Source organism: Rosa chinensis, chromosome 5 (genome assembly GCF_002994745.2).
Source record: "Rosa chinensis cultivar Old Blush chromosome 5, RchiOBHm-V2, whole genome shotgun sequence".
Classification (NCBI taxonomy): Eukaryota; Viridiplantae; Streptophyta; class Magnoliopsida; order Rosales; family Rosaceae; genus Rosa; species Rosa chinensis.
The window spans coordinates 25,211,845-25,237,697 of NC_037092.1; the positions used below are offsets into that span (position 1 = coordinate 25,211,845).

At 37.4% G+C, this 25,853-nt stretch overlaps 1 protein-coding gene and 1 non-coding gene across 3 annotated transcripts; one reads left to right on the forward strand and one right to left on the reverse strand.

Moving 5' to 3' along the window:
- Positions 1–1,458: 1,458 nt before the first annotated feature.
- On the forward strand, positions 1,459–4,448 carry LOC112165424 (transcription factor TCP4). 2 transcript variants are annotated; one of them, XM_040506402.1, is made up of 3 exons: positions 1,459–2,158; positions 2,274–3,944; positions 4,061–4,448. In XM_040506402.1, the coding sequence occupies exon 2, from the start codon at positions 2,594–2,596 to the stop codon at positions 3,908–3,910; it is 1,317 nt and encodes a 438-aa protein (XP_040362336.1). In that variant the 5' UTR covers positions 1,459–2,158; positions 2,274–2,593; the 3' UTR covers positions 3,911–3,944; positions 4,061–4,448. The 2 variants fall into 2 exon arrangements, with proteins under 2 accessions (XP_040362336.1, XP_024157688.1); XM_024301920.2 differs by having other exon boundaries at positions 1,459–3,944.
- Positions 4,449–8,009: 3,561 nt separating this feature from the next.
- On the reverse strand, positions 8,010–8,083 carry TRNAI-UAU. The gene has a single exon. It is a non-coding gene; the product is annotated as a tRNA-Ile (tRNA).
- Between the last annotated feature and the right edge of the window lie 17,770 nt (positions 8,084–25,853).

Sequence of the window (25,853 nt, forward strand, 5' to 3'; positions counted from 1 at the left end):
TAGATTGCATTCTTTATTATTTTCCCTATTTATTTTAATTTTCCAATTTCACTACATACTCATTAAAGCATTCATATATATATATATATATTAAGAAATAAAACTATGATTAAGATAAAAATGTATGATATGTATATTGAACGCATATTGGTTAGGGAGAACAAAATAAATTGTATTATGCCCTAAATCTAAATCTATCCATTATATTTGTAAAAAGAAGAAGAAGAAAAAAAGAACTAGCAAATAAAAATAAATAAAAAATATTTAAATAATTAATCAAGAGGTACAGAAAATAGAGAAACATTAAGAAAAAATTATTAATCTTTATTTTTTTTTTAACAGCCAAAAAAGAAAAAGTAAATAAAAAAAATCACATAATAGTTCATGTTATTTTATTTTTATTAATTTTTCAAACTCAATACCTTGTGTTTGATTTTTTTTTTATTGGATAAGAGATTTATGTTGTCTGATTAAGAAATGGAAATGCAATTAAGATTTATAGAGTAATTAAATCATTGAAATGACTAAGTTTTTTTTTATTATAAAGATCTTAGTTTGTTTGTAAATTAATTATATGAGTGAGGTTATTTGAGGAATTTTAGTGAGGTTTAATGAGTAAATGTAGTATTTGAAAATTTGATGGGAGGTGTAAAAAGCATAGAGGTCAAGTGAGCAAATTTGGAGGTTCCAATAGAAAAACTCTTGCTGCACCCTTTATTTTTCCCTAAAGTAGAGAAAAATCAAAATATGGGGAAACTGTTGGAGTTGCTCTAAATCAATGCTAAAAAAAAAAAACCAAGTGATCACCCAAAAATAGCACTAAATAGTCCAGTACCATTTGGTTTAATGGTATAGTCTCTTATTCGTGAGTAAGAGATTGTGAGTTCGGAAAGAAAAAAAACAAAAAAAAACCACTAAATACCAATTACTTTTTTAGCTTGTTGGTAATGCAGTCTCCCTTTTCCTAAGGTATCAATGGTGGGAGAGAATCGCTCTGGTTTCTTGCACATTTTCAACTTGCAGAAGTAAATCCCACACTAGATGGAGTGCGTGTTTAGTTAGAACTAGGCTTCGTGTAGGTTTTAGTTGTAATTTTTTTTTTTTCCTTTCATGTTAATGAAAAAGTTCATCTTAGAATAAAAAGAATTATTTGCGGACATTAACAAGAAAAAAGAAAAGAAAAATAAGGTAGAGGAAAGACACTAAAACAGGTCCCAAAAATGCCATGTAAATGAGAGAAAAAAAGGTGGTCTGGAAAAAGGAAATAGAAGAAGAAGCGTGAAAAAGACAGAAGGGAAAATGAGAGAAAAGAAAAGATGACGTTGTTTCTTTCAAGTGAAGGCAGAGAGACGACGGCGACGGGTGGTGGGGTCACTTTCGAAAGGCGTGGGTGGTCAGTGGTGGCATATAAATATATAACCAAAGGATCTAATGTCTACCCATAGCATCCTTATTTGCAGACTAGTCTACTCTAGCTCTCATCCCTTTTCAGCCAGCTAGCTCCAAACCAAAACCCCAACGGTTCTAACCTCTATCCCCCAAGTAAAACCCAGAACCTTATTTTACTTCATGCTTTGGGGTTTGGGGTTTAGGGTTAAAACTTAAAGCAGCAGAGAGAGAAGGGTGAGGTTTGGATTGAGTTACGGACGTGGAGTTTGGGTAAATTAGTTTGTTACTGAACCGAGTTCTCTACTGGACTTGGCGTCTTGTTGTTTAGATAATAGTTACAAAGAGAGACAGACGCAATGATATGATGAGATCACAGAGATCTTTAATCCTCTTTCTGACCAAACACTGCCACCCTTACCACTGGCATCATCAACCTCTCCTATAGGCCAACGAAGTATTTCTCTCTTGTCTCCTCCATTTCCTATTCTGCCCTTCTCTCTCCTTTCTCTCTCAAAGATTGAAAATTTTTCCAACACGGCTTAGTTTGATTTTTGAAATTGGGATTTGGGTTTCTGTCTGTCTGGGTTTGCCTGCTCAGCTTTGAACTGGGGGCAGCACAGTGAGAGAGATCGAAAGAGAGGGATAGTAACTCATTTCCATCACATGCTAACCAGACTTCTTATTTGGTGAAAGTGCCAGAGCTGAAGCTGAGCCATCATCAAAAGTACACCCAAAACTTGTGTGATGGGTTAGCCCGGCGACAGAGCTGGTTTAGCCTTCTCTCTTCTTCTTCTCTAAGCTCAGCTTTGGCTTCTGGTGGTGGTTTTGTTTTGTGTGATATGGAACTGAAACTATTGAATGGCAGAGCCTTTTGCTATCTGCAGGTTTCAGAAATCCCAGAACACCAGCTGGAGATCATCATCATCATCAACATCAGAAAAAGCATTAGGCAAATTGAGAGCTGGGAAAGTAGAAATTCAGAAACCCAATAAGCAAAAGTTGATTCTTGTTGTAGCTAAAAATAAGTCTAGGTCTAGTACTACTCCTCCCGCTGCTGCTACTGTTCCATTAAAAGCTGGAAAAGGAAACTCACAGGCCCTTGACTCTGGATCCTCAAGGGAGCCATTACCATTTCCAGTACCCTCATTCTTCTACTTCAACCACCGCTTTCGGAGAACCCACCATCGAATATGCAGGAAGAAAAATGGGGGAGAGCCACAACAACCTCCACCACCGCGCAACGACGTCGTCCTCCGCTGCTTCTCGATTGGGTTTGGGGATAAGGACTGCTTCTTCCTCCACCACCAGCGAGATCGTGGAGGCTCGAGGCCACATTCTAAGGGCCACCGGCCGCAAGGACCGCCACAGCAAGGTGCAGACCGCCAAAGGCCCCAGGGACCGCCGCGTCCGGCTGGCCGCGCACACCGCCATTCAATTCTACGACGTGCAGGACCGGCTAGGATACGACCGGCCCAGCAAGGCCGTCGATTGGCTCATCAGGAAAGCCAAGGCCGCAATAGACGAGCTCGACGAGCTGCCGCCGTGGAATCCGAACTCAATTTCTGTTCAGACGACATCTTCTCCGACGGTGCCCATATCCGTGGCGCAGGACACGCAGAACGCGAGACTCCATTTCTCGATGGTGGAGGCTCCGAGTTCTTTGTCTGCTAATCGGAGAGGCGCAATGGTGGGTAGCAGCGGAGTGGCGGAGCTGGTGAATCAGAACAGCTCGAATTTTCTGCCGCCGTCGATGGACTCGGACTCAATTGCAGATACTATCAAGTCTTTCTTCCCAATGGGTGCGGCGACGGCGGCCGAAACGCAGTCGTTTCACCCCGCCAGCTACCCGCCGGATTTGCTGTCCAGAACCAGCAGCCAGAGCCAAGATCTGCGACTGTCTCTCCACTCTTTCCAAGACCCAATTCTTCTCCACCACCACCACCAAGCTCATCATCATCATCATCAGACCCATCACGAAAATGAGCAAGCTTTTCTTACACCAAACCATCTCGGGTTTGATAGCTCCGCCGCCACGTGGACAGAGCACCACCAGCAACAGCAGCAGCAGCAGCAGGCGGAGCTCAACAGGTTCCAGAGAATGGTGACTTGGAACAATGCGGGTGGTGATAGCAACAACAACAACAACAGCAGCAGCGGTGGTGGAGTTGAGTTTACATTCAACTCGCAACCGCAGACTCAATCGCAGTCGCCGACTCTGCAGCCGTTCTTGTTCGGCCAAAACCAGTTCTTTTCTTCACAGAGGGGACCCCTTCAGTCCAGTAACACGCCTTCGGTTCATGCCTGGATCGACCACAACGACCTTTCGGACCATCAACATCAGATGGCGCCGTCAATCCATAGCCACCATCATCATCATCATCAACAGTCTTCCATTTCCAGCATGGGATTCGCCTCCGGCGGATTCTCCGGCTTCCACATTCCGGCACGAATCCAGGGCGAGGAGGAGCACGACGGCATCTCAGACAAGCCGTCCTCTGCTTCCTCCAATTCTCGCCATTGAATCGAAACACTGAACTTCTCTCTCACTCTCAAAGGTACTTTATATCTTTAGAAAGTTTCGTTCAATTATTCTTCTCATCCGAGTTTCCTTATTTAGCAACAATTTTACACATTTGTTTACTCGTTTGCTTGATTTTTTATTTTATTTCAGGCTTATTCTATCTTCCAGAGGATGATAAAGGAGATAGCTGTTGATGCGAATTCACAAAGCTAGAGAGAAGATTTCCCGGTCACTTCGATTTCAATGGCGTGTGTACTACGTAGACCTTGGGAGGAAGAAATCTGTGTTCGTTTTCGGGTTTTCTTCCGTTCCCTTGGTTCGTTTATCTTACCTTCTGTTTCATCAGTTGCTTTTGTTATGTTGTTGTAGCTATGTTTTCCTTGTTTGAGTTGAGCTCTTAAAGCCTAAACTCTGCTTAGTTTTTGTTGGGTTTGTTTTGTGTTTCTGGCTTTTAGCTTGAGATTACCATGCTGTTGTTTGTTATATGTTCATTTCTAGAGTTTAATGAAACTTTTGTGCTTTAATTTCATTCCTCCAACCAGAATCTTCATATTTAATATTGCTTTGAATACTTAAAACAACCCTATAAGATCACCAAATATGGAACTTGTAGAGTTTTTATAGTTTGATTTGAAAGGTCTTTGTTCTTCCTTTGTTCCAAATATGAGAGAAAAATAGATAGGAGATAGGGGCTTCTTCCCCGACTGACTTAGAAATAGCAAATTTTTTGTGATGTGGGTGAAAGAGAGATTTTAGGGTCCCTATTTGTGATTTGTTTTTGTTATTTACTAAACTTTTCACTGAAAAGGGTCAGGCCCGGTAGCTCAAACCCTAAGCATAAAAAAATTGAAAGAGAATGTATCTCTATCAAAGCTCTGGTCTGGTTTATGGAGTCAAACTAAAAGTCATTTTCCATAAACAGTATATATTGTTGGAGATTGAGCAGACCAGTAGCTCACAAGTCACAACCTCAAGTTAAGTTTTCCCAATCTGCAAAATTAGGAAATTTCCCAACTGAAAAAAGCATGGTTTCCTTTTCTCTTTTGATATTGCAGTCAAAGTGAAATCTTCAGAACCCATTTTACCCAATATAGTGTCAGTGAAGATGGTCCTGTCTGAATGTTGTTGACTTGTAGAAGAAGAAGAATCACTGTCAACAAACCCACCCTGAACCCCATTTTACTGGTAGAGATATAGAATTTATTCATCTGGCTCCAGTTAGTTCAACCATTGCCCTACATCTTTATTTTGCTGCATATCTATAGGAAGACAGAGGCTTTTGTTTTTTTTTTTTTGGAAAATGACTTGAAGAGGCTGTAAATCTGGAAATTACTTTGATTGTTTGACCTATAAGATCAGATTTTGAAAGAATCTAAGGGTCGTGGTCTGTAACTCTGTATGAGATCTGTAATAAGTACAGGGAGGGAGAGAGAGAGAGAGAGAGAGAGCAACTGGGGGGGCCGAGTCCATCTGCTCCAGGAGGAGGAGGAGGTAGAGGCATGAACAAAAACAACACAAATACTCAATTATGGGGAATACAATACATGCACAGAACAGATGGACAGATACCACCAATAACTACTAGTACTTGCCCATCTGTCTATGGTCCCCTACAATCCCTCCTGTAAATCTCAGTGCTCTCCTCTTGCTCATAAAAATCTTTAGGAGTGAGTAGCTGGAAACTACTTTGTTTCTTCTTTATTTTTCCCTCGCCATACCTCCAAGATAAAAAGCATCTAGAGCTTCCATTGAGATTGAGATTGAGATGGTGACATTTTCATTACGGTTGCTGGTATTTTAGTGGAGCGTGCAAGAGAATATTGAGATATTAAGAAAGAGGGGATTCGAACTCAAACAGAGTAATATGCTCTTATTTAGTAGAGCTACAATACGAGGTTGTGAAGAGGGTTGAAGACAAAAAAGAGAAGAAGATTCGAGATTAATTATCTAATATAAGTTTGACAATAATGAATAATCAATACATTTTTCATTTGTAAGTGACAAGTTAATTATACAGTGGTGAATCTAATATGTTATCTGATTAGTATTGTAAGATGAGAGCTCATCTTTTCCCCTGCATGGTGGCTTTGTGCTCCACAGCTTTTCAGCCCATCATCAACCCCACATTCCACAGCCTTTTCTTATTCTTTTGTTAATGTAGCATTAAGAAATCTAATTAGAAATTATAGAATGCACATAATTGAGTTGAGCATTCTCCGTCAGAGCTCAAGGACACACAGAAGGGTATATGAATGTTGCACGGGTGAGCATTAAAAACTGAAATTCATTAGGTATTTATTTATATACACATCATAAACTCACACCAGCTACAAACGTACAAAACCAGAACACTTGAAAATATAATTTTTGTACATTCGAAAGCCATAAGCTGCCGTGGAGTTCCCATCTGAAAATAGTGGGATGATGACAGGTAACTTAGATTTATTAGGTCGATTTTGTCGATTTCATTCTCAACTGCATTTCCCAGTAAACGACTTGATTAAACCTTGCTGGTAGATGGGGGCAGTCAGGACACTCACAAATTGGCTTGAAGTGCTCTTGTAATAGGCTTCTAGTAGTATTTTCTTCGTTGATAGAATCCCAAGTTTTCGATCATCTGGAAGGAGCCTCTGTTGGATTATGTGCTCACATTAATATTCTTCAAAGCCTTCCCACTTACGCATGGGAAAGACTACATGCATTGGCAATTCAAGTGAACACAACAACTCCAGTGTTGTCTGGCCAAGAAATTCCAAATATAAACGACAAATGAATTAGCTAATTCTACCTGGTTGGAATAGGCTTTGCTAACTTTGCCTGTTACTTCCTAGTTTCTTTGGATAACCATTTTAGTTTCAGGCGTTCTTAGTTTGGTTAATCAAAGTTTAGACACGAATGCTACGAAAGCAAACTTTACGATGAAAGCTGAATAAACAGAGTTATTGGTTAGATGTCAATACATTCAAGGGCCATTTGACCAGTAATGGCCAAGTAGTAGTATTTCTTAAAGTACTGTCAAGATGAAAATCCAACAACTGTACTGCAATTCGCAGACCGCAAAGCCAAATGTTTTTATGATGGTAACATAAGCCACACAGAGAAGAAAAAGGTCATCACAAATTTACAGCATACATAGCAAGAACCCCTATATACTAATTCAGGCTTCCTGCAGCAACACATCTAGCTGTGTCATGCAAACAGAAGTTTCTGCTATAGTTTTTCTGATTACAATCCAAGTGTTGGGCAGCAATGGAATTAAAAACAGCCAACCCAGGAAAATCTAGTTTTACTTAGTAATCACCATGATGAGGATGGATAAACTGAATGATTGATAGACATCTCCGTCATATATGAATTAATGACAGATTCTTTATTTCAGACGTATCAATCAAACAGAAGAAGAGTCTAGTGAATACTATCTGGAGCTAGCGATCATGGGTACGTAGCTAACCCTAGCTAATATGTAACATTAACAAGCTAGCTACCTGATCAACCTTTCAGGATATCTCTACTAGATGCTCTTAGGTTTTGAAAGCTAGGTATTGTAACATGTACATGTGTGCTCCTCAAGCCGCGTACCCCTAAAAGCAAAACAACCTATATGCAAAGAAAGTTGGAACTCGAAAGACGGGGATAGTTCAGGAAAATTTTAAAGAGAAATCAAGACAAGAAACAACTGTGGAAATGTCTCGAAAGGTACTTATGCTTCAAGATTAATTCCGGATTACAATGATGTTTCTGTTTTCAAAGGTAGGCATTGGAACAAGTATGTACATGTGCTCCTCATGACAAGTACCACTCAAAGAAACCAAAGCAAGACAAGCTACGTGCAAAGAAAGTTGAAGAGAAGTTGCAATGTATTTCTGAAGCAATTAATTCTTAAAAGAGTACATTTCTTGACTAATTGCTTCAGAAATGTCCCACACATTCCTCGGAGAACGGAAAATTGGGATCCCAATTCTTTCAATCGATCAGTTAATTTGGCTGATGATCTGAATCATCTGATGGATGAGTTGGAAGTTTTGGTCTCCCAGGAAAATTTACAGTTCAGAAACCCATAAAAAACTTTAACTTTTTTAATTCAAAAAGTCGGAAACCATGGTCCCGGCGGGGCTCGAACCCGCGACCTTCGGCTCATAAGACCAACGCTCTAACCAACTGAGCTACGGGACCTTGCTTATTTAATAAATTCATTTAAAATTATTTATGCAAATACACCTTACAATGGACGCAAAATTACTCTGTTACTGATTCTAGTCTTTCAAAGGTGTGGGCCAGAGCTGTGAATTTGTGAAGGATCTCGACTAATAAATTATTATTTCGTTAGGGTTAATAAAAACATGATACAGTAAATGTGGACAAATGAGCTGCAATGACAGTTCGAAGTACAACTTTTTTTTGGGGACAATACTCCAAGCATAACCAAGATCGCCTTGCGATTTGAAGGGCTTAAGGCGATATGTAAATCTATGGTGAGGGGTTCAAGTTTGAACTTTTGTTCTTTAACTAATTGATATAAAAAAGCTATCAAATGAATTTAAAAGAAAAAAATGACCTTATTCCGATGTGTAAGCTAATTATCAACACTGTATGTATTGCAAGAGTCTTAGTTTTGAAGACAAACGTGTCCATGTCTGTGCCTTTTCAAGTTATTGGTAGCGTATCAGACATGCGACACACTGTCAATCTGAAGTGCATGAAATATTGCTGGAGACTATTATCAATTATGGTTAGAGCATTTCAAATGGACTATTTTTGTTTTTTTTAATTATTATTTTTTTTTTATCAAAGAGGGGGTCAATCCATTAATAATAAATGAAGGTTACATTACAAATGAATCACCCGAATAACCAGACTACGACAATATTCAGCCATGAAATAAAACTCTAAAGTAAAAACCCTAAAACAATCTAACATAATACAATCCTAAGGTGAAGTTTCAAGTAATGAAGTAACCTGACATTACAGGGAAGACTTTGAACATAGTCAAGACCCTTCCCAAATTTATTCATGTTTCCAAAGAATCACCCTACATAGAGGGGGCTTCCCTAGGCTAAACTAAAAGAAAATGAAAATAAGAGGCCCAACAATCCAACTAGCTGCAGGCCAAGTAATTAAAGACATAGCCTGAATTAAAACAGGGTTCAAATACAAATTTTTAAACCCAAAAGCAGCAGCAAAGGGGTCCAAACCCTAGCTGCAATCCCACCGTCACCAAGCCAATGGACTCTGTCATCATGCCTACCACAGTTGTAAAACCACCGCTGCTGTGAAGACCAACAATACCTATTTTAATAACCCTAAACTTAATATCACTGTATATCACTCTAAGGTTTTGTAGACTTAGCAGTAACTCAAATATCTTCTAAACATTTCCTTTTAGAAGCCAATGACACCAAATACCATACTTACAAGATAGATAATTTTTCTTGAAATATTAGAATTCAAGTAAACTTAGCAAAATACCTTAGTTCGTATTTCTTGCATACACTCGATATATTTGTTATTATCTAAGACTATTATCTATATTAGTTTTATCATGCATGTTATATTAATACTAAATATTGCTAACACTTGTATGAATCTTAAGAAAACACTAAGATCCCTTATTAGTTTGAGTAAACGTGTGCGTGTGTGAGATCCAAATGCCAATATGTATAGATAGCTAGCTGATATCTTTCCCAACCATCTTACTATTGTTTTTTACTAGTGAACAATTACTCTAACTAGCTAGACTATCAACTCACTTTATTATTTGCTTTCGAAAGTCAAATAAAATGGTTGGCAATTGATTTCTAGTGCATGTTTCTAGCCTATATAAACAAATGATCTGTATCATATTTTTTTCAAGCTTCAAGATCAAATGCAAAGCTGATCGGAAGCTCTCTTAATTGAAGAGAAAACTCAACTGAAGCTCCTCACACAAATCCTTCACCCTTTTTCTCTTGAAAAATTCCATTTTGTCAAAAAAGTCTAAGCTTGAATCCAAGACCAAAATATTCACTTCACCTCTGAAAATGCTTAAGTAAGTACATTCTATACTCTTTTGCCTCTAAGATTTATCAAAATGTGTAACCGAGGATAAAATATTAGAAAAGAATAGGTTTTGCTGCAAACCTTAAATTTTGTATATAATAACAGGAAAATGATTTGTGGCCTCAATTGTAGGTGTTATGTCATGTTACCTACACACATCACCAATTTGTCAATTCATGACATGTAATTTTTGAGAAAAAGATAATCTTATCCTTCCAAAATCTAATTAATTTAAGTTACTTTGGCTTTCTTCTAAACAAAAATTATTTTGGTTTTTTTTGTTTTTCATTTTTTCTTTTCATTACTCTCATGCTTAGATTTAAACAACAATTTTTTTTTCTTTAAGAAAAGAAAAAAATTCATGTAATTCAGTCAATAGATTTGCACACACACTTGATCAATAGATTTGCATAACACATGTATATGAATTCAACCTTTGTTGGGTTCTCGTAAATTTTGGAAATATAATGTGAAAACTACATATTCCTATGATTATATATATTCTTATGTTCATTTTTTCTCTCTCTTTATGTAGCTAAGATTTACACGATATATTTTGAGTTTAGTATTTTTTGTTTATTTTTTCCCTTATATCTAGATTTGTAGATGATAATTAATGATTGAAATTTTTTCTTACCTCTTAAGTTAGACATATTGTCACGCCCCGAATTTTGAATACAGTAATTCAAATCCGAAACGTGAAAACACAGAGAAAATTTTTCATTTAAATCAAGCAACTAAACAACTTAGCTTACAAATTAACCTGAATATACATTCAACATGTAACCACACTCAACAACTCACTACACAGCGGAAGACTACAAGTATATGCATCCTTCTACACCCACGTGACAGAAAGTCCACCTCAGCTTCAATAACGATCATTCGATATTCTAACCTGCATAACAACCCTACACCATAGAAATAGTGCACCGGGATTGCAAACCACAAACCCGGTAAGCTTTCAAGCCCGTATGAGTAAACTCAATTAAAGTGACTCAAGTCACGCATGCTTATAATTCCTCAATTCGTGAGACAATTAAAGCATTAACATTTAATTCCACGAAAACATGCTTTCACCATCTCAGTCTAACAAATCAATATGCAATTATCACAACAAAAACGTCGAGTTCATATCAATCAATATCATGCTCAATAATTTCAACCCAACTAAAACCCACATGCTTTGTCTCTCAATTCATTTTATCTCTTTTCCCACAAATTTCAATTTCACAATTACCTCCAAATATGTTAAACATTTTATGTGCCCACAATCTATCAGATCTCCCTTCCCTTGCCTCAACGGCAAAACCACGAAATCATACTCATTGTCTCACAATATAAACCAACTGCCAACCTTAGGGCATCACAACTCAGATCACACCACTACAAATCCCACAACACCACTGTACTGACAACAATAATTAAGTAAAATCAATAATCCCTACATAGAAACTCAGTTAAGGAGATCACATTCAACAGTCAACAAAATCATAGTAATCCCTGCATAGAAACTTAGTTCAGGAGAATATTACATTAAAACAAACAAAAGAAATCATAGAAATCCCTGCATATAGTTTAGTTCAAGAGATTACATTAAAATAAACAAATGAAATGAAAAAGAGAATAGATAAAGAAATCAAACAATAGAAATGAAAAAGGAAATAAATTAACTAACCAACAACTCACATGAAACATACTTTTACAAACATGTACTCAAGAGCACGATAACACGAAGTTATCCCCCAAGCAGTACAACGGCAGACAGACTAGAGCTCTAACTGTATCGTAACCTATCACCTTGGCCGAGGTTCAGCCTTACGATAATACTTGCCTCAGTAACATGTACCCAAGAGCACGATAACACAAAGTTATCCCCCAAGCCGTACAATGTACTCAAATCATCTCACAGATCATCAAACATGCCATCACACAGGCACTCACACAGATCATCACACACGCCACCACACATGCACTCACACAGATCATCACACATGTACTCACATAGATCATCACACATACCACCACACAGGCACTCACACAGATCATCACATAATATTGTTTCCTCATCTCCCACAACCTCAACAATAGCAAAACCAATTCCAAATAATATGTTCTCATCTCCAAGCCATTATCAAAATCAAATTCCACATGCTTAATAATTTCCCAAATCAAATCATGAATCAATCAAGTCATACAAATCGACACCACGACCAATAATGATTCATGTCCCTCATGGATAATAAATGAAAAGATCACACTTTAGTCAATTACTCATTATCAAAATCAATTCAACAATATATGATAATTTATATATTCGAAGAGTAATGCTCAGAATGATAAATCAATCAATCAAATCAATACCTCACCCAATGTCATACCATCCAATATATATTCCACGTAAATATATATATATATATATATACACAGTCACCCATACAGGAATGACCACTAATACCAACTATAGTTCACACGTAGTAAAAACTGAGAAATTCATTTTTATATATTTAAAAACTCATTTTCTTAAAATCATTTTTCAACATAACAATTAAATGTAACTAATGAAATTCCGTTCGTAAATGAACCATGTGAGATTTACTCACCTCTAATCCCGCTGCGTCTTCTCAACAATCCAAAAATGACGATTCACAAATCATTCGCCAATCAAAGCCGTCAATCTCCTAATCAAATACGGTCTCAACTTAGCACACAATTCATAAAACGCACTTATACGAAGATCCAGCGATCGGATCTTCACCCGTGACCACACAAAGTCATTGGGACAGTCCTACGATCAATATATCAAAACTACAAGTCTATCGGACGTCCCGATCTTCATAGATCACAAATCGAACGATTGAAATCGATCGAAATTGTAAAATTCATAACTTAATCAGACGATCTCCAAAATTTACATGCTATGTATCGAAATGATCGTATCGACATGTAGAATATTAAAATGGGTAGAAACTGCCCTTGGGACCCCCGGAGGTAGCCGGAAATGGCCGCCGGAGTTAGAGGCAGAGCCACCGCCAACGGCTTCCGGGATAGGCTGCTCCTCTTCGTTTCATCAATTTGAGAAACTTTCATAACTAGCTCAAAGTCAGAAAATGAGTGGAAGTGGTCAAAAATTACCTAGAACATTTCGGTTTGACCGGAATTCTCCCAGTTTTCCGATGAGGCTCCGTTCAACGTGAAATCGATCGCTTCAGGTCCAGTCCTTCTTGATGCTTGTTCAGAAATTTGAGGCGAGTCTATTGAGATAAGAATCTCAAGTTTTGGTGGCCGGAGCTTGGAGAAATCGCAGCTGGTTCATTTTAGGGCTCGGATCGGTTTCGAGCTCCACCGCCGTGTAGCCGCCCAGAGAGAGGAAATGGTGACCACCAGTCGACTCACAGGAAGGAGGCGAGTAGATCTGGGCTTTGTTTCACTTCAAATGATGGCTAGAGCTGTGAGAAAATGGCCGGCAAAGTTTGCTCTGTTTCTGGCTCGGGGAAGAGGAGAGAGAGAGAAGAAGTCGGCTGCCTAAAAAGAAAAATATGATATTTTGGAAAGTTTCTAAAAATAGTAGGGTATTTATACTAGAAATAGAAACTTTTCCAAACGCGATAACTTCTTCATACGAACACCGATTCTTGCGTTCCACATATGCACGAACTTGTATCTACGAGATCTACGTCTTTCGTGAAGGAAGTTTTCCCAAATTCCGTATGTATAAAAAGTCGATTTTCACAACCCCCTAAAATATTCATTTTTCAAGATAACATCGTTCGAACTAACTCCACCACTTTTCCAAGCTTTGTACTCACGCCCATGACCACGAAATCATTTGTAAAAGTCAACGGAAAATAATTTAGATTTTTCAGGGTATTACACATATGTATTTTCCAAATTCAATTTATTAATGCTATTTTTTTGAATGAAATTAATCAATATTTGAAAAGAAAAGTTAATGCCTATTTCTTGACTATATTGATGCTATTTGGAAAGAAAAATTATAGGAAAGAATTTAATTAAATGAAGAAAAATATTTGTCAAAGAATTTGTAGACATATCTCTTAAATTAATACATAATTAATAGTTTTTTTTTCCGTCACCTAATTTAATTCATTAATGTAATTGATTCATCCCCTAACATCTAAAAGGAAATTTAAAAGGGTAAAGTTGATGTTGCAATAGTATGATGTGGCAAGATTTATTATGTGGAATTGAAAATAAAATTTGAATTCGCTTATATGGTATGACACCTAGGATTTGAGGCCACAAATCTTAGGCCTTATTGAGGCCCTATATCATTGTCCATAATAAAATTTGAATTTGTTAAAAATAGTCACAGTATTAAATTCCTCATGAAAAAGTCTTCAATTTAAGCTTTTGAATCACTAAAAAAAAGTTAAGAAATGAAGAAGTTATGGCTAATCAAAATTTTCAACTAGTAAACTAGCTGGAAATCTCACACAACTATCACAACTTAAATAATTCATATCTCATTTATTTCTCTTAACCAGTTTCTACAAACTTTATATCAATTTGATGCTTAGGACCTCTACTCTTAATCTGAAAAGTATGAGAAGCAATAGTAAAATATACAGTACGTAAACACTTAGAGCATCTTTAGCAGACTCTCTATCTTGACTCCTTAACTATTTTGAAGAGCATGTTTAACTCTTTATCAACTTTAGCAGATGCACCAGACTCCTAAGAGCATCTTTATCAGACTCTCTATTTTAGCTCCTTAGCTATTTTGGAGAGTATGTTTAGTTTTTTATCTATTTTAGCAGCTGCACCAGACTCCTAAGTGGCTCTCTATTATAACTTTTAGCTATCTCGCTCCTAAATATAGAGAGCGAGATGAAACTCTCTATAATTTAAAACATTCCTTTTAGTTATTTTATGTAATTTATAAATACATTTAAACTCTTTAATCATCATTTAAAAAATAATATAAATTCAAAATTAGCTAAAATAGAGAGTATTGATACAGACGTATTTCTAAAGTGGATAGCCAAAATGACTTTCTAGCTGTTTTAGCTAAAATTTAACTAAAAAATGGCTAGCATTGCTAAAAATGCTCTAAGTAGCTCTCCATTTTAACTTTTAGCTATCTTGCTCCTAAATAAAAAGAGTAAGATAAGGTTTGATCTCTATTATTTTTGTTAATTTAAAACATTCCTTTTAAGTCATTCTATGTAATTTATAAATACAGTTAAATTATTTTTTGGAAAAATTTCAATTTAGCACCCCGAGGTTTGGGGGTAACATCATGTCAGTCCTTGCCCTTTCAATTTGATTAGCAACACCCATGTGCTTTCAATTTCAATCAGCTGTGTCCAATTTTATTTGTTCCGTCTAATTTGAACGTTAACTTTGACTGAGGGGGCCCACTTTGGGGACTAAAAATGTCATTTCAAATACATTTTCTTCTTTTCTCCTCCTCTCTCTCTCATCTTCGATGGTTTCTCTTTCTTTCTCTTTTTCTCTCCCCCCTCTCTGGGCTGCACGACCCTCTCTATCTCATCCATGCATTGCCACCGCCGGAAATCATGTCCTCCGGCCACCGATTCTTAACACCACCACCACTACTCGAACCACAGCACAAACCCGACCCAAACCCAAAGAGAATCGATGATTGGCACGAGTCCAGCCACTAGTCCTTGCCATCTTGCTTCCTCCAATTCCGACAACTCCTTCAGCACATCGCCATAACCGTTCGACTCAAACTTCATCGGAGATGAAAACCGAGAAGCCTCGCTACCAACCTGAAGCTGGACAACGTCATTCGCACCTTCGCCAGAATCTAGGTTTCTGGCAGTACTGATTCGCCGTCTCTGGCCACATCCGAGTTGCAAACCACCATGGATGCAACTAGAGCTTCGTTCTCCACCAAAATCCTCTGGTCTCAACCTCTTATTTTGACCCGAGACGCCGCACGCCCCGTCACTGGCGCTTGGACCACTGCAGCTACGTCGTGAATGGCTGTCAAATTTCCAGATTATCCTAAGGTGAATTATCATCCCTTGTTCTCTATTGGAGCTGCTGCTTGATGTGGAGTGAAAAATCCTAATTTTATATTTTATTTTGGATTGTGTGAGGTTTGTTAAATTTGGCATCTTGGAGATTTGGAGGAGTTGTTGGTCAGTTAGTGTCGGATTGCTAAGTTCTGGAAAAATTAGAGTTTGGAGGAGAGGGAGCTATATGATCATTTTTGATATGTAATCAGCTACGGTATGAATGATGTACAAATTTGGTCTTGGAGACAAACTTGTTGAGGATTGATGGTTAGTTGTGTTATGATTCTAGAGTTGTGAATGGTGGTTGGTAGCAGAAACAATTAGGACAGATTGGTTGCTTGCATTGTATGCTGATTGTAAAGTGTAGTAGAAAGTGGTGATTTGAGTTTGTTTCAGATTTGGGGTTTTTGGTTAATTTGCAGGTGATTTGGGTTTCTTGTATGGAAACTTGGAGCCAAAAGCTGGTGGAGGCCACCTCAACATTCTCTTCATCTTCATCGGGATTTGCTGGGCACCGGAGATAGTTGCAGGGAGAGGAGGATCAGAGGAAGAGAAGAACTTGGAGCCAAAAGAGTTTTTTTTTTTTTTTTTTTTTTTTAATGTGGAAATTAAGTGAAATGTTGAATTTACCCCTTTCTCTGGGCCCACTAGCTGAGTTTGTAGCAGCCAGGTCAGCATTTAACGTCTGATTTGGATGTCTCAGAAAAAATTAGGCACAGCTGATTGAAATTGAAAGCACAGGGATGTTGCTGATCAAATTGAAAGGGCAGAGACTGACATAATGTTACCCCCAAACCTCAGGGTGCTAAACTGAAATTTTTCATTATTTTTTCTTCATTCAATAAATAATATAAAATTTAAATCTAGCTAGCCACAATAGAAAGAACTGATGCAGATGTATTTCTAAAGTGGCTAACCAAAATGACTTTTTAGCTATTTTGGCTAAAATTTGATTTGACTAAAGAATGGCTAGTATTGCTAAAGATGCTCTTAGACTTCAAATGTTGATATCAAGAATATCGGTTTCTGCTGTTTTAGTTTTTCACCATTTCTGGACTTTATCAATTTGAACCGATTTACATGACTTATTTCATTGGATTTCTTGTGGAAAACCCTTCAATAGGGTATCCTCACTTGCCTACTTCAAACATAATATGAACAAGTTATAGAAACCAAAAGTTGACCGTTCTTGGTACTATTATTTTGATAGACAAATCAACATTTTGGACTAAGATTTCCAATACTATGGGAAAATGGACTACTAATTCTTTGACCACTAACTAATACTCTTTGACTACCTTTAGGCCTCATTTGGTTCGCAGAATTGAGGACTCAAGAAAGGAAAGTCATTACTTTCCTTTGTTTGGTAACCACAAACTCTGGAAATACTTTCCTGACAGAAGAGAAAGTAGGGGGAGAAATCATTCCACTTAGACCCCATGGGATTGATTTTCCCTTCCCATTTTCCAGCATTTATTACAAAAATTTTGGACAACAATACCCTCCCTTGCATAAAAAATTGGTGTACTTTTGACTTTTTATGATGTTGTTTTATTTTAAAATACAAGGGTATCATTGAAACATTGATATATTTTTACTTTCCTTTCATGCACCAACCAAACACCGAAGGGAAATCAAATGATCTTTCCTGAATACTTTCCCTGCTTTACCAAACAGAGGAAAGGAAACCTGACATGAACTTTAGTTTCCCTTCTCCATGGGAAAGACAAGAGAATTGATTTCCCTTCCATGAACCAAACGTGGCCTTAATTTAAAGAACATTTACTTTATCGCATATTTACTTTCAAGTTTCATTACTATATATATTAAATTTTTTACTCTACATGTTTATTTACAATTTTGATTGTATTTATGTAAGCTCATTTGTTTTGCTACTATTTAAGTAAATGTCTTATTTACTACTTAAAGCTATACTTTATTGATGTAATTATGTCTGGAGATGTGAAGCCGGTGATTAATACTACCCCGCGTGGATGTGTTTAAGTGAATTGATGATAAAAGTGTTTTGTGATATGTGGAGTTAGCCTGGGGTCTAGTCCCTATGGATAGTGCATTATTATACTTATAGGAAGGAAGTGCCGACCTTGAGTATACATACTTTGGTAGTGTCCTCGGTATGTTGCGGGTTATCCTTGCTTTGGGTATAGTGTACCCTAGTACGCGACTTTGTAATTTATTACCAGTCTCATAAACATTCACATACATGAATATATTCAAACATGTGTGTGTGTGTGTGTAATAATAAAACTATTTCAAAAGAATAATTGTAATATATTTTGCTAAACTTTGGTATTGTAAAAATAATGATTTCGTTTTCTAATAAAAATACTATTCAGACATATATATATATATATAAATTCTTTTACTTTCTATTAATTTATTCAAGGAGGGAATTTTATTTGTGCCAAAATTGCCTTGCTGCCTTGGGTTCTTCCCACCTCTCTTTGGGCTGCCCTAATGACGGTTCTTGGTACTATTATTTTGATAGATAAATGAATAATTTGGACTAAGATTTTTAATACTATAGAAAAATGGACTACTTATTTTGACCACTAACTAATAGTCTAATACTCTTTGACTACCTTTAATTTACAATGCATTTACTTTATTGCACATTTACTTTCAAGTTTCATTACTATATATATTAATTTTTTTACTTTATTTACAATTTTGATTGTATTTATGTAAGCTCATTTGCTTTGCTACTATTTAAGTAATTGACTTATTTATTATTTAAAGTTATACTTTATTAATGTAATTATGTATGGAGATGTGAAGCCGGTGATTAGTACTACCCCGTGTTTAAGTGAATTGATGGTAAAAGTGTTTTGTGATATGTGGAGTTAGCCTAGGCTCTAGTCCCTACGTATAGTACATTATTATACTCATACAAAAGAAGTGCCGACCTTGAGTATACATGCTTTTGTAGAGTCCTTGGTGTGCTGCGGGTTATCCATGATTTGGGTATATGATTACACGCATTTCTATGCATGTAATTGTATCTAAAACACGATAAATTAGTTAGTCCTCAAGTCAATTATTATGTAAGTAATCCATTTTTATTATTTAGTAGGAAATAAGCGGAGTTACGAAATCGAGACAACCGACACAAAAAAAATAGAGTAAATGAGGATTTTCTACCACATGACGGGAAGGTCAACCATGAGTCGGCGTGCGGTCAAGATACGCGGAAGTAATTTGAGAAAAAGAAATAAATAAAAGAAAAGGGAGATAACAAGCTTAATTAACCATTAGATTTAATTAACTGCGGTTAATTAAGTGCTGCAAGTTGCTTAATTGAATGTAGGGCTGTCAATGGGTCGTGTCGGGTCAAGGTATTTATTGTGCCGCAAGATACAAACCCAACCCATTTAATAATCGTATCAAAAATTGAAACCCAAACCCAACCCATTTATTAAACGGGTTACCCATTTCCAACCTGCTTAACCAATTTAATAAATAGGTCGTGTCGTGTTAGACAAAATGACTAATTTAAGGGCTAACAATGCAACTCATTTAACTAAAAAAATGCATAAATTGATTAAATTAACTAAAAACTCCACAAGACGAAGAATATAAATAATTATATATAATTCATAAATAATTAAATCCAATAATTATAAAAGCAAAATATTTCAAATTGTCTAATCATATGATCAAATACTCCCAACGTCTAAAATTTCAAGAAAAAGTATAGCATAATCGGGTTATACGGGTTCACTTCGTGTTGGCGGGTTGACCCGTGGCCGACCCATTTATTAAATGTGTCATGGCCGGTTGACCCACGGGCGACCTCCTTTTTAATCGTGCGGGTTCAACCCGCTTTATTTCGTGCGGGTTTCGAGTCGTGTTATCGGGTCGTGTTGGAATTGACAGCCCTAATTGAATGCATTGGAAACCAAAACATGGCAGCAGCACATTGGTGGTTTAATTAAGCATGATGGTTTAATTAAACATAAGAAGAACAGACTTTTCTTTCCTCTCTTTTCTTCCGCGCACACTAGCTCTTTGGCACGTGCTCATTGGAGCAAATCTTGTCCATTCCTTCTGTCCTTGCCATCACGTGGACGGCCATCGATGATCATTCAATCTCGCTATATATCTCTCTTGCACAGTAACATGGGAGGGGAAGAGAACCCTACAGAAGAGAGCACCGCACACTTGGGGGCAGCCTTGGGCTGCTCTCACTCACCACTCCTCTCCTCCATTTTTTCTCTTTTCTTTCTATTTTGTTTGAGATTTGAAGGACTACTCATACAAAGCTTCAAGAATCTACCAAGGGACTCAATTTCTACAAGATTCAACATATTGGTATTTTGTGGGGTTGTAATTCATGGCTAGTCATGCTAGCTTCATAGCTATTTGTGACTATCCTTGTTTTCTCCTACACTTCTCTACTCTTTTCTATTTGAATTTTGTAATTTTGATGTTCAAGAATATGGGTTGTGAGTAGTTACTTTTGGGGGCTAGAGTTTCTAACTCTAGCTCAATTTTAATGTAATGAACATATTTTCAAGTGATAAATAATGTATTTTCATATGGGTGCACTCTAATTACTATGTCAATTGATTCTTGATGCATAAATTTTAGGGAATTGACCACTCTCTTTGTTATATTTTGAGATTTGTGTTGTGTGATACAATTGGTGGTTCTTTTGTTCACTAGCTTCATGTAATTAGTGTGGTGTGTCAAGTAGTTGCTTAATCGAGAATTAATGATTGCCTAAGTTTCTATTTTCTTGTGCCCTTCGCCTTTAATCCTAGACGTAGTGGCCCTAACAAGGCATAATGATTAGGGTTAGAGAGTTCATTCTTGCCTTAACCGGAAGAATGGATACCAAATAAGAGAAATTGACTTAGTGGCCTTAACCCGCATTAGGTAGAGAACTATGTAATCTTTACATTTTAGGTTGTAACTATTGCATGCTTAAATCCCTAATTTCTAGAGCTCTACGCCTTTAGCTCATGTTTTGGTAGCCCTGGTAAGGTACTAATTCATGAGTTAGAGAGTTCATATTTGTCCTAACCGAAAATGTGAATACCCTCAAGGAAATTCGGCTTAGTGGCCTTGACCGGCATTAAGTACGGGATTTGGTTCTCATGAAAATATGTTTGTTTGCTTGAAATGTGTTCGTTGCATTGAAATTGCTAGAGAGTGATCCCTAGTACCCAAAATCTCTATATTTTATTTTTCTTCATTTTTAATTGTTGTTGTTAATTTAGTTTTTGACTTAGTCTTTTTAGAAAATTACAATCACAATTTCGAATGAAAATTTCTATCTCATTGTAAATAGCCATCACTAGGTCTTCGTTTTGATTAGGCTTTTTCACCAAAGCCGAACATTGCTAAGGCTTGGTGCCTTAGAATTGCATTTTTATTTGTTTTTATTTTCTTTTTCTTTTGCCTATGTTTGCTTAGTGACTTTAGTTCCGACCATCCAAGGATTGTGGATTAGCCACTAATCCCCGTGGTACGATAATTTTGGGCTTAATACTTCCCATCTTGACAATGATACGTACGCTTGCGTAAATGTGTATCCAAGTTTTGGGTATAGCGAACTCTAGTACACGACTTTGTGATTTATTACCAGTCTCATGAACATTCACATACATGAATATATTCAAACGTGTGTGTAGTAATAAAAGAATGTTTTTTTTACTACTATTTCAAAAGAATAATTGTAATATACTTTGCTAAATTTTGGTATTGTAAAAATAATGATTTCGTTTTCTAATAAAAGTACTATTCAAACACACACACACACACACAAATTCTTTTACTTTCTATTAATTTTATTCAAGGAGGAAATTTTATTTGTGCCAAGACTGCCTTGTTGCCTTGGATTTGGGCCACCTCTCTTTTGGCTGCCCTATTGGGCTCAGTTATTTGGGTTGTGGGGTGTTTTTGCCCTAGGTCCTTAGTATGTATTTAGTTAGTCTATCTACAATAATTCCTTTTAGGATCCTAAGCACCATCTGCACTAGCAGTATCTCTAGCACCTCTAGAGTAATATCAAAGGAGAAATTACGCTATCTTCTACGTATTTGATGTCTATTTTCTATATACCTACTGTGCGTACTACCACTATCTTCTTGTCTGCCTATCGATGACAACGGAATGGTATGTAACGGCCTATTCTGGTTTGTGATGTATATTTCCGCCCGATTTTGAACTTGATTCAAAAAAGGAAGAATTTTTTTTTTTTAAGTCACATTGCTATTTCGGGTACCATATTTCAATATAATATTGGTCTCGGGTTTGGGGGTGTGACACCTATATCACCATGTGTGCAGCCGCAGCGAGAGCTTCCACGATCAACTGTCTCAGCAATAGATCGAAGTTTCTCACCGCCGTTTAACATTAAGCAGGTGAAGATCTATATCCCTCCTACTAGCATAAACCTCGAGATCAAGGGCAGACTCCTCACTCACACCGAAAAGCCACCACACTCAAGTGGGTCGATATTCTTGCAAGAGCATATCCTCATAAAGAGGTCGTTTAGGACCCATCAAAGTCGTTGGCACCACTTGCTAGAGTATCAGTCATAAGAGAAGTGTTAAGAGTAGGCCAACAAAAATACAACCATCTGGATGAGGTAGCGAAAAACACTTCCTCCATGCTCGACGGATCCTAAGAGAAGCGTCACCGCTAGGGTTCTTGAAAAGAGGGAATTGGAAACAAAAGCCATAATTGGAAACAAAAGCCATACGTACGACTGACTACTATCTTATGTTAGTCAAATGCAATCAATTGCATTTCAAACAGACTCCATTGGAGTATATCCATTATGGTCCTTATTTATATTTTTGGTCAAACTTGTTAAAAATAGTTAAAAGCTATATGAGCTACTTTTAAGAAACCACCAAAATGTTGTTGTGATGCCCCGAAAATTCGTATTTATTTTCCAAGGATTTTTCGGAATTAAATTTGTGGTTATTGGACGGTTTCGTGGCTCGTAGACGGAGCGGAAGTGTCTCAGATGAATTAATTATTCGAAAAGTATGGTTTTAGGGGGGGTGCAAGGGTTGACTTTTTATACGTTGGGATTCTCCTAAAACTTCCTTCACGCGTAGAACGCTTCAATACGAGTTCTTGGACATGCGGAACACGAGAATCGGAGTTTGTATGAAGAAGTTATAGGCTTCGGAAAAACTTTCCATTTTTGTATATAAGGGCGAATTTTTGGGAAAATTGCAAAAGAGCCCAGATTTCCCAAAAAGGAAACCCGAGCTCAGTCTCTCTCTCCCGAGCCCGCGGGCAGCCCAGCAATTTCGCCGGCATTGTTCTTCCTCCTCTGACCACCATAGGACGTGAAATAGTGTAGGCTTTTTTCGCCTCAATCTCCTCTACGTCTGTGGTAACCATCGAGTGTGGGACGAGCTGTGGTGAGCGCTGTAAGGTCGAGAAGAGGCCGCTTCAGGGAGGAAATTACCTTGATCGAAGTCGGCGATTTCGGCCACCATAGCCGGTGGTTCTTGAGCGCTTTTGGAACCCTGAGGACACAGATGCTTCTCCCGAAGCTTTGAAGTTCTAGGGTTTCAATCGATTCGATTTGTTCTAAGGTAAAATTCGTTCGATTGGTTTATAATTGGACTTTGTTGTAGTTATAAAAGTTGAAATTGGGGTTGAGATGAAGAACTTTGGTGTTGGAAGTTTTGCCAAATTTCGACATTGGATCGGCAGCGGCGCCGCCACTATGGTGGTGTTTTCTAGCGGTTTCCAGCCACCTCATGGATAGTTTCTATTCCTGAGTTCGATCTACTCATCGAAACAAGCATTTCGATATACAATACGTAATTTTTGGAGATCATATGAGCATGTTAGGGTTTTCACGATTTCAGACCGTTCGATGTTTCGATCCGTGAAGATTCGAGCGTTCGATCAACTTATGGTTCTGACATATCGATCGTAGAAGTATTCCGGAGACATTGGGTTATCTCAGATGTGGTTTCACCTCGATTAGCGTTACTTTGGGATTGTGGTTCGATTTAGGGATTCAAACTTTAATTATTTGTGATTCGTTGACTGAATCAAGGCTGTACTTCTTAGGTGCTTGACAGAGGGCGTTCTGTAAGTAGTTTAGTGGTGTGAAGACGCAGCGGGAGTTTCGAGGTGAGTAATCTCACAATGTTCATTTACGAACGAAGTACCTTTATTGTTTTGAGAGTTATTTAGTTAACTGCAAACTATAGTTGGTATTAGTGGCATTCCTGAGTGAATGACCACTTATATTTATATATATATATATATATATATATACCTACCTGAAATATGTATATTCTTATGGATTGAGGGGTGAATTATGCAATAGGTAATGATGGGTTTCATTATTTTGTTTTGAGGCTTGACTTTTCGGGAAAAGTTGTTTTAGGAATTTCCAATTCCTATTGTTTGAAAAGTGTCAATATTTGGTGTGAGTTGCTTAATGTTTTGATCTAGCAAGCGAGGGTCGGAAGATCTGAGAGTCGCAAGTGGTGATTTCTCCTTTTGATTTGATTTAGTGTTTTAATTTGATGACCGGGGAGGTCAAATGATCGGAGGTCACGGGGTGACGTCTCCTTTTGAGAGTTGAGTAACTTTTGATCCTGAGTGACCGCTTTGAAATGTGTTGATCTGATGACGGAGGAGGTCTGAGGATTCTAGGTTACTGGGAGTGACCTCAAGCAAATATATCGGGATTTCACGCCTTTGGCCTGGTGAGCGGATACGATCCGTTAGAGCTCTAGTCTGTTGCCATTGTACATCATGGGGGGTAGCGGGGAGCTATCTGATGCTCATGAGTATGTGTTTTAAAAGGGAGTTTCGAAGATTCTTTCTTTTAAATGTCCGGGGAGGACTTGTGTATCATATTTAATTGTCAAAGTTTCAATTATTATGATTTTGTCACAGGGTGACTTGTGTTGATTTGAGAATGTGTTTTAAAAGGGAGTTCGGGAATTCTTTCTTTTAAATGTCCGGGGAGGACTTGTGTATCATATTTAATTGTTAGAATTTCAATTATTATGATTTTGTCATGGGGTGACTTGTGTTGATTTGAGAATGTGTTTTAAAAGGGATTTTCAGGGATTCTTTGTTTTAAATGTCCGGGGAGGACTTATGTATCATATTAAATTGTCAGAGTTTCAATTATTATGATTTTGTCACGGTGTGACTTTTGTTGTGATTTTGGGGAATTGCATATTGAATTGTCAGAGTTTCAATTCATATGATTTTTGTCACGGGGTGATTGTGTTGTGTTCTTTTGAGAAAAGAATGTGTTGTTTTGGGAAAACAGGGTGCGTGTTCCTTTTTACGAGTTGATGGGTTTCCTCGTTAGGCGAGTTGTGCATGTGTGGTTTGAGTTACTCATACGAGCTTGCAAAAGCCTACAGGGTTTGTTGTGTGGCAACCGGTGCACCTTTCAAACGGTTTATGGATTAATCCTACAGGTCAGGGCAATCGTGGCTGAAGTTGGGGTAGCATACCTGCAGCATAACGGTAGGAAGTTATTTTTGTGACTTTACCGTTGATAAAGACTTCCGTTGTGTAGTTAGCTCTGAGGAGCATTTAAGTTTTATTTTGTTGTTGATAATTTAATTCGTAAGCATTTGTAATATATGACTCTATGGAGTGGGTCAATATTTACGTAGTGGGTTAAGGGGATCAATATGTATTTGGTTTAAAAGGGAAAAAGTTTCCAGGTATTTTATATTGATATGGCTAAACGATCACGCATATATAAGTATGAGATTGTATATCGATTTTTTTTTTTTTTTTAAATCAGGGGCGTGACTGTTTGGTATCAGAGCGTAAGGTACATATTTGGTGATAATCAGTACTACCTGAGCGATGGCCCGTCTGCTGCGGATCCCCATCTGATGCTCTTCAGTATTGAT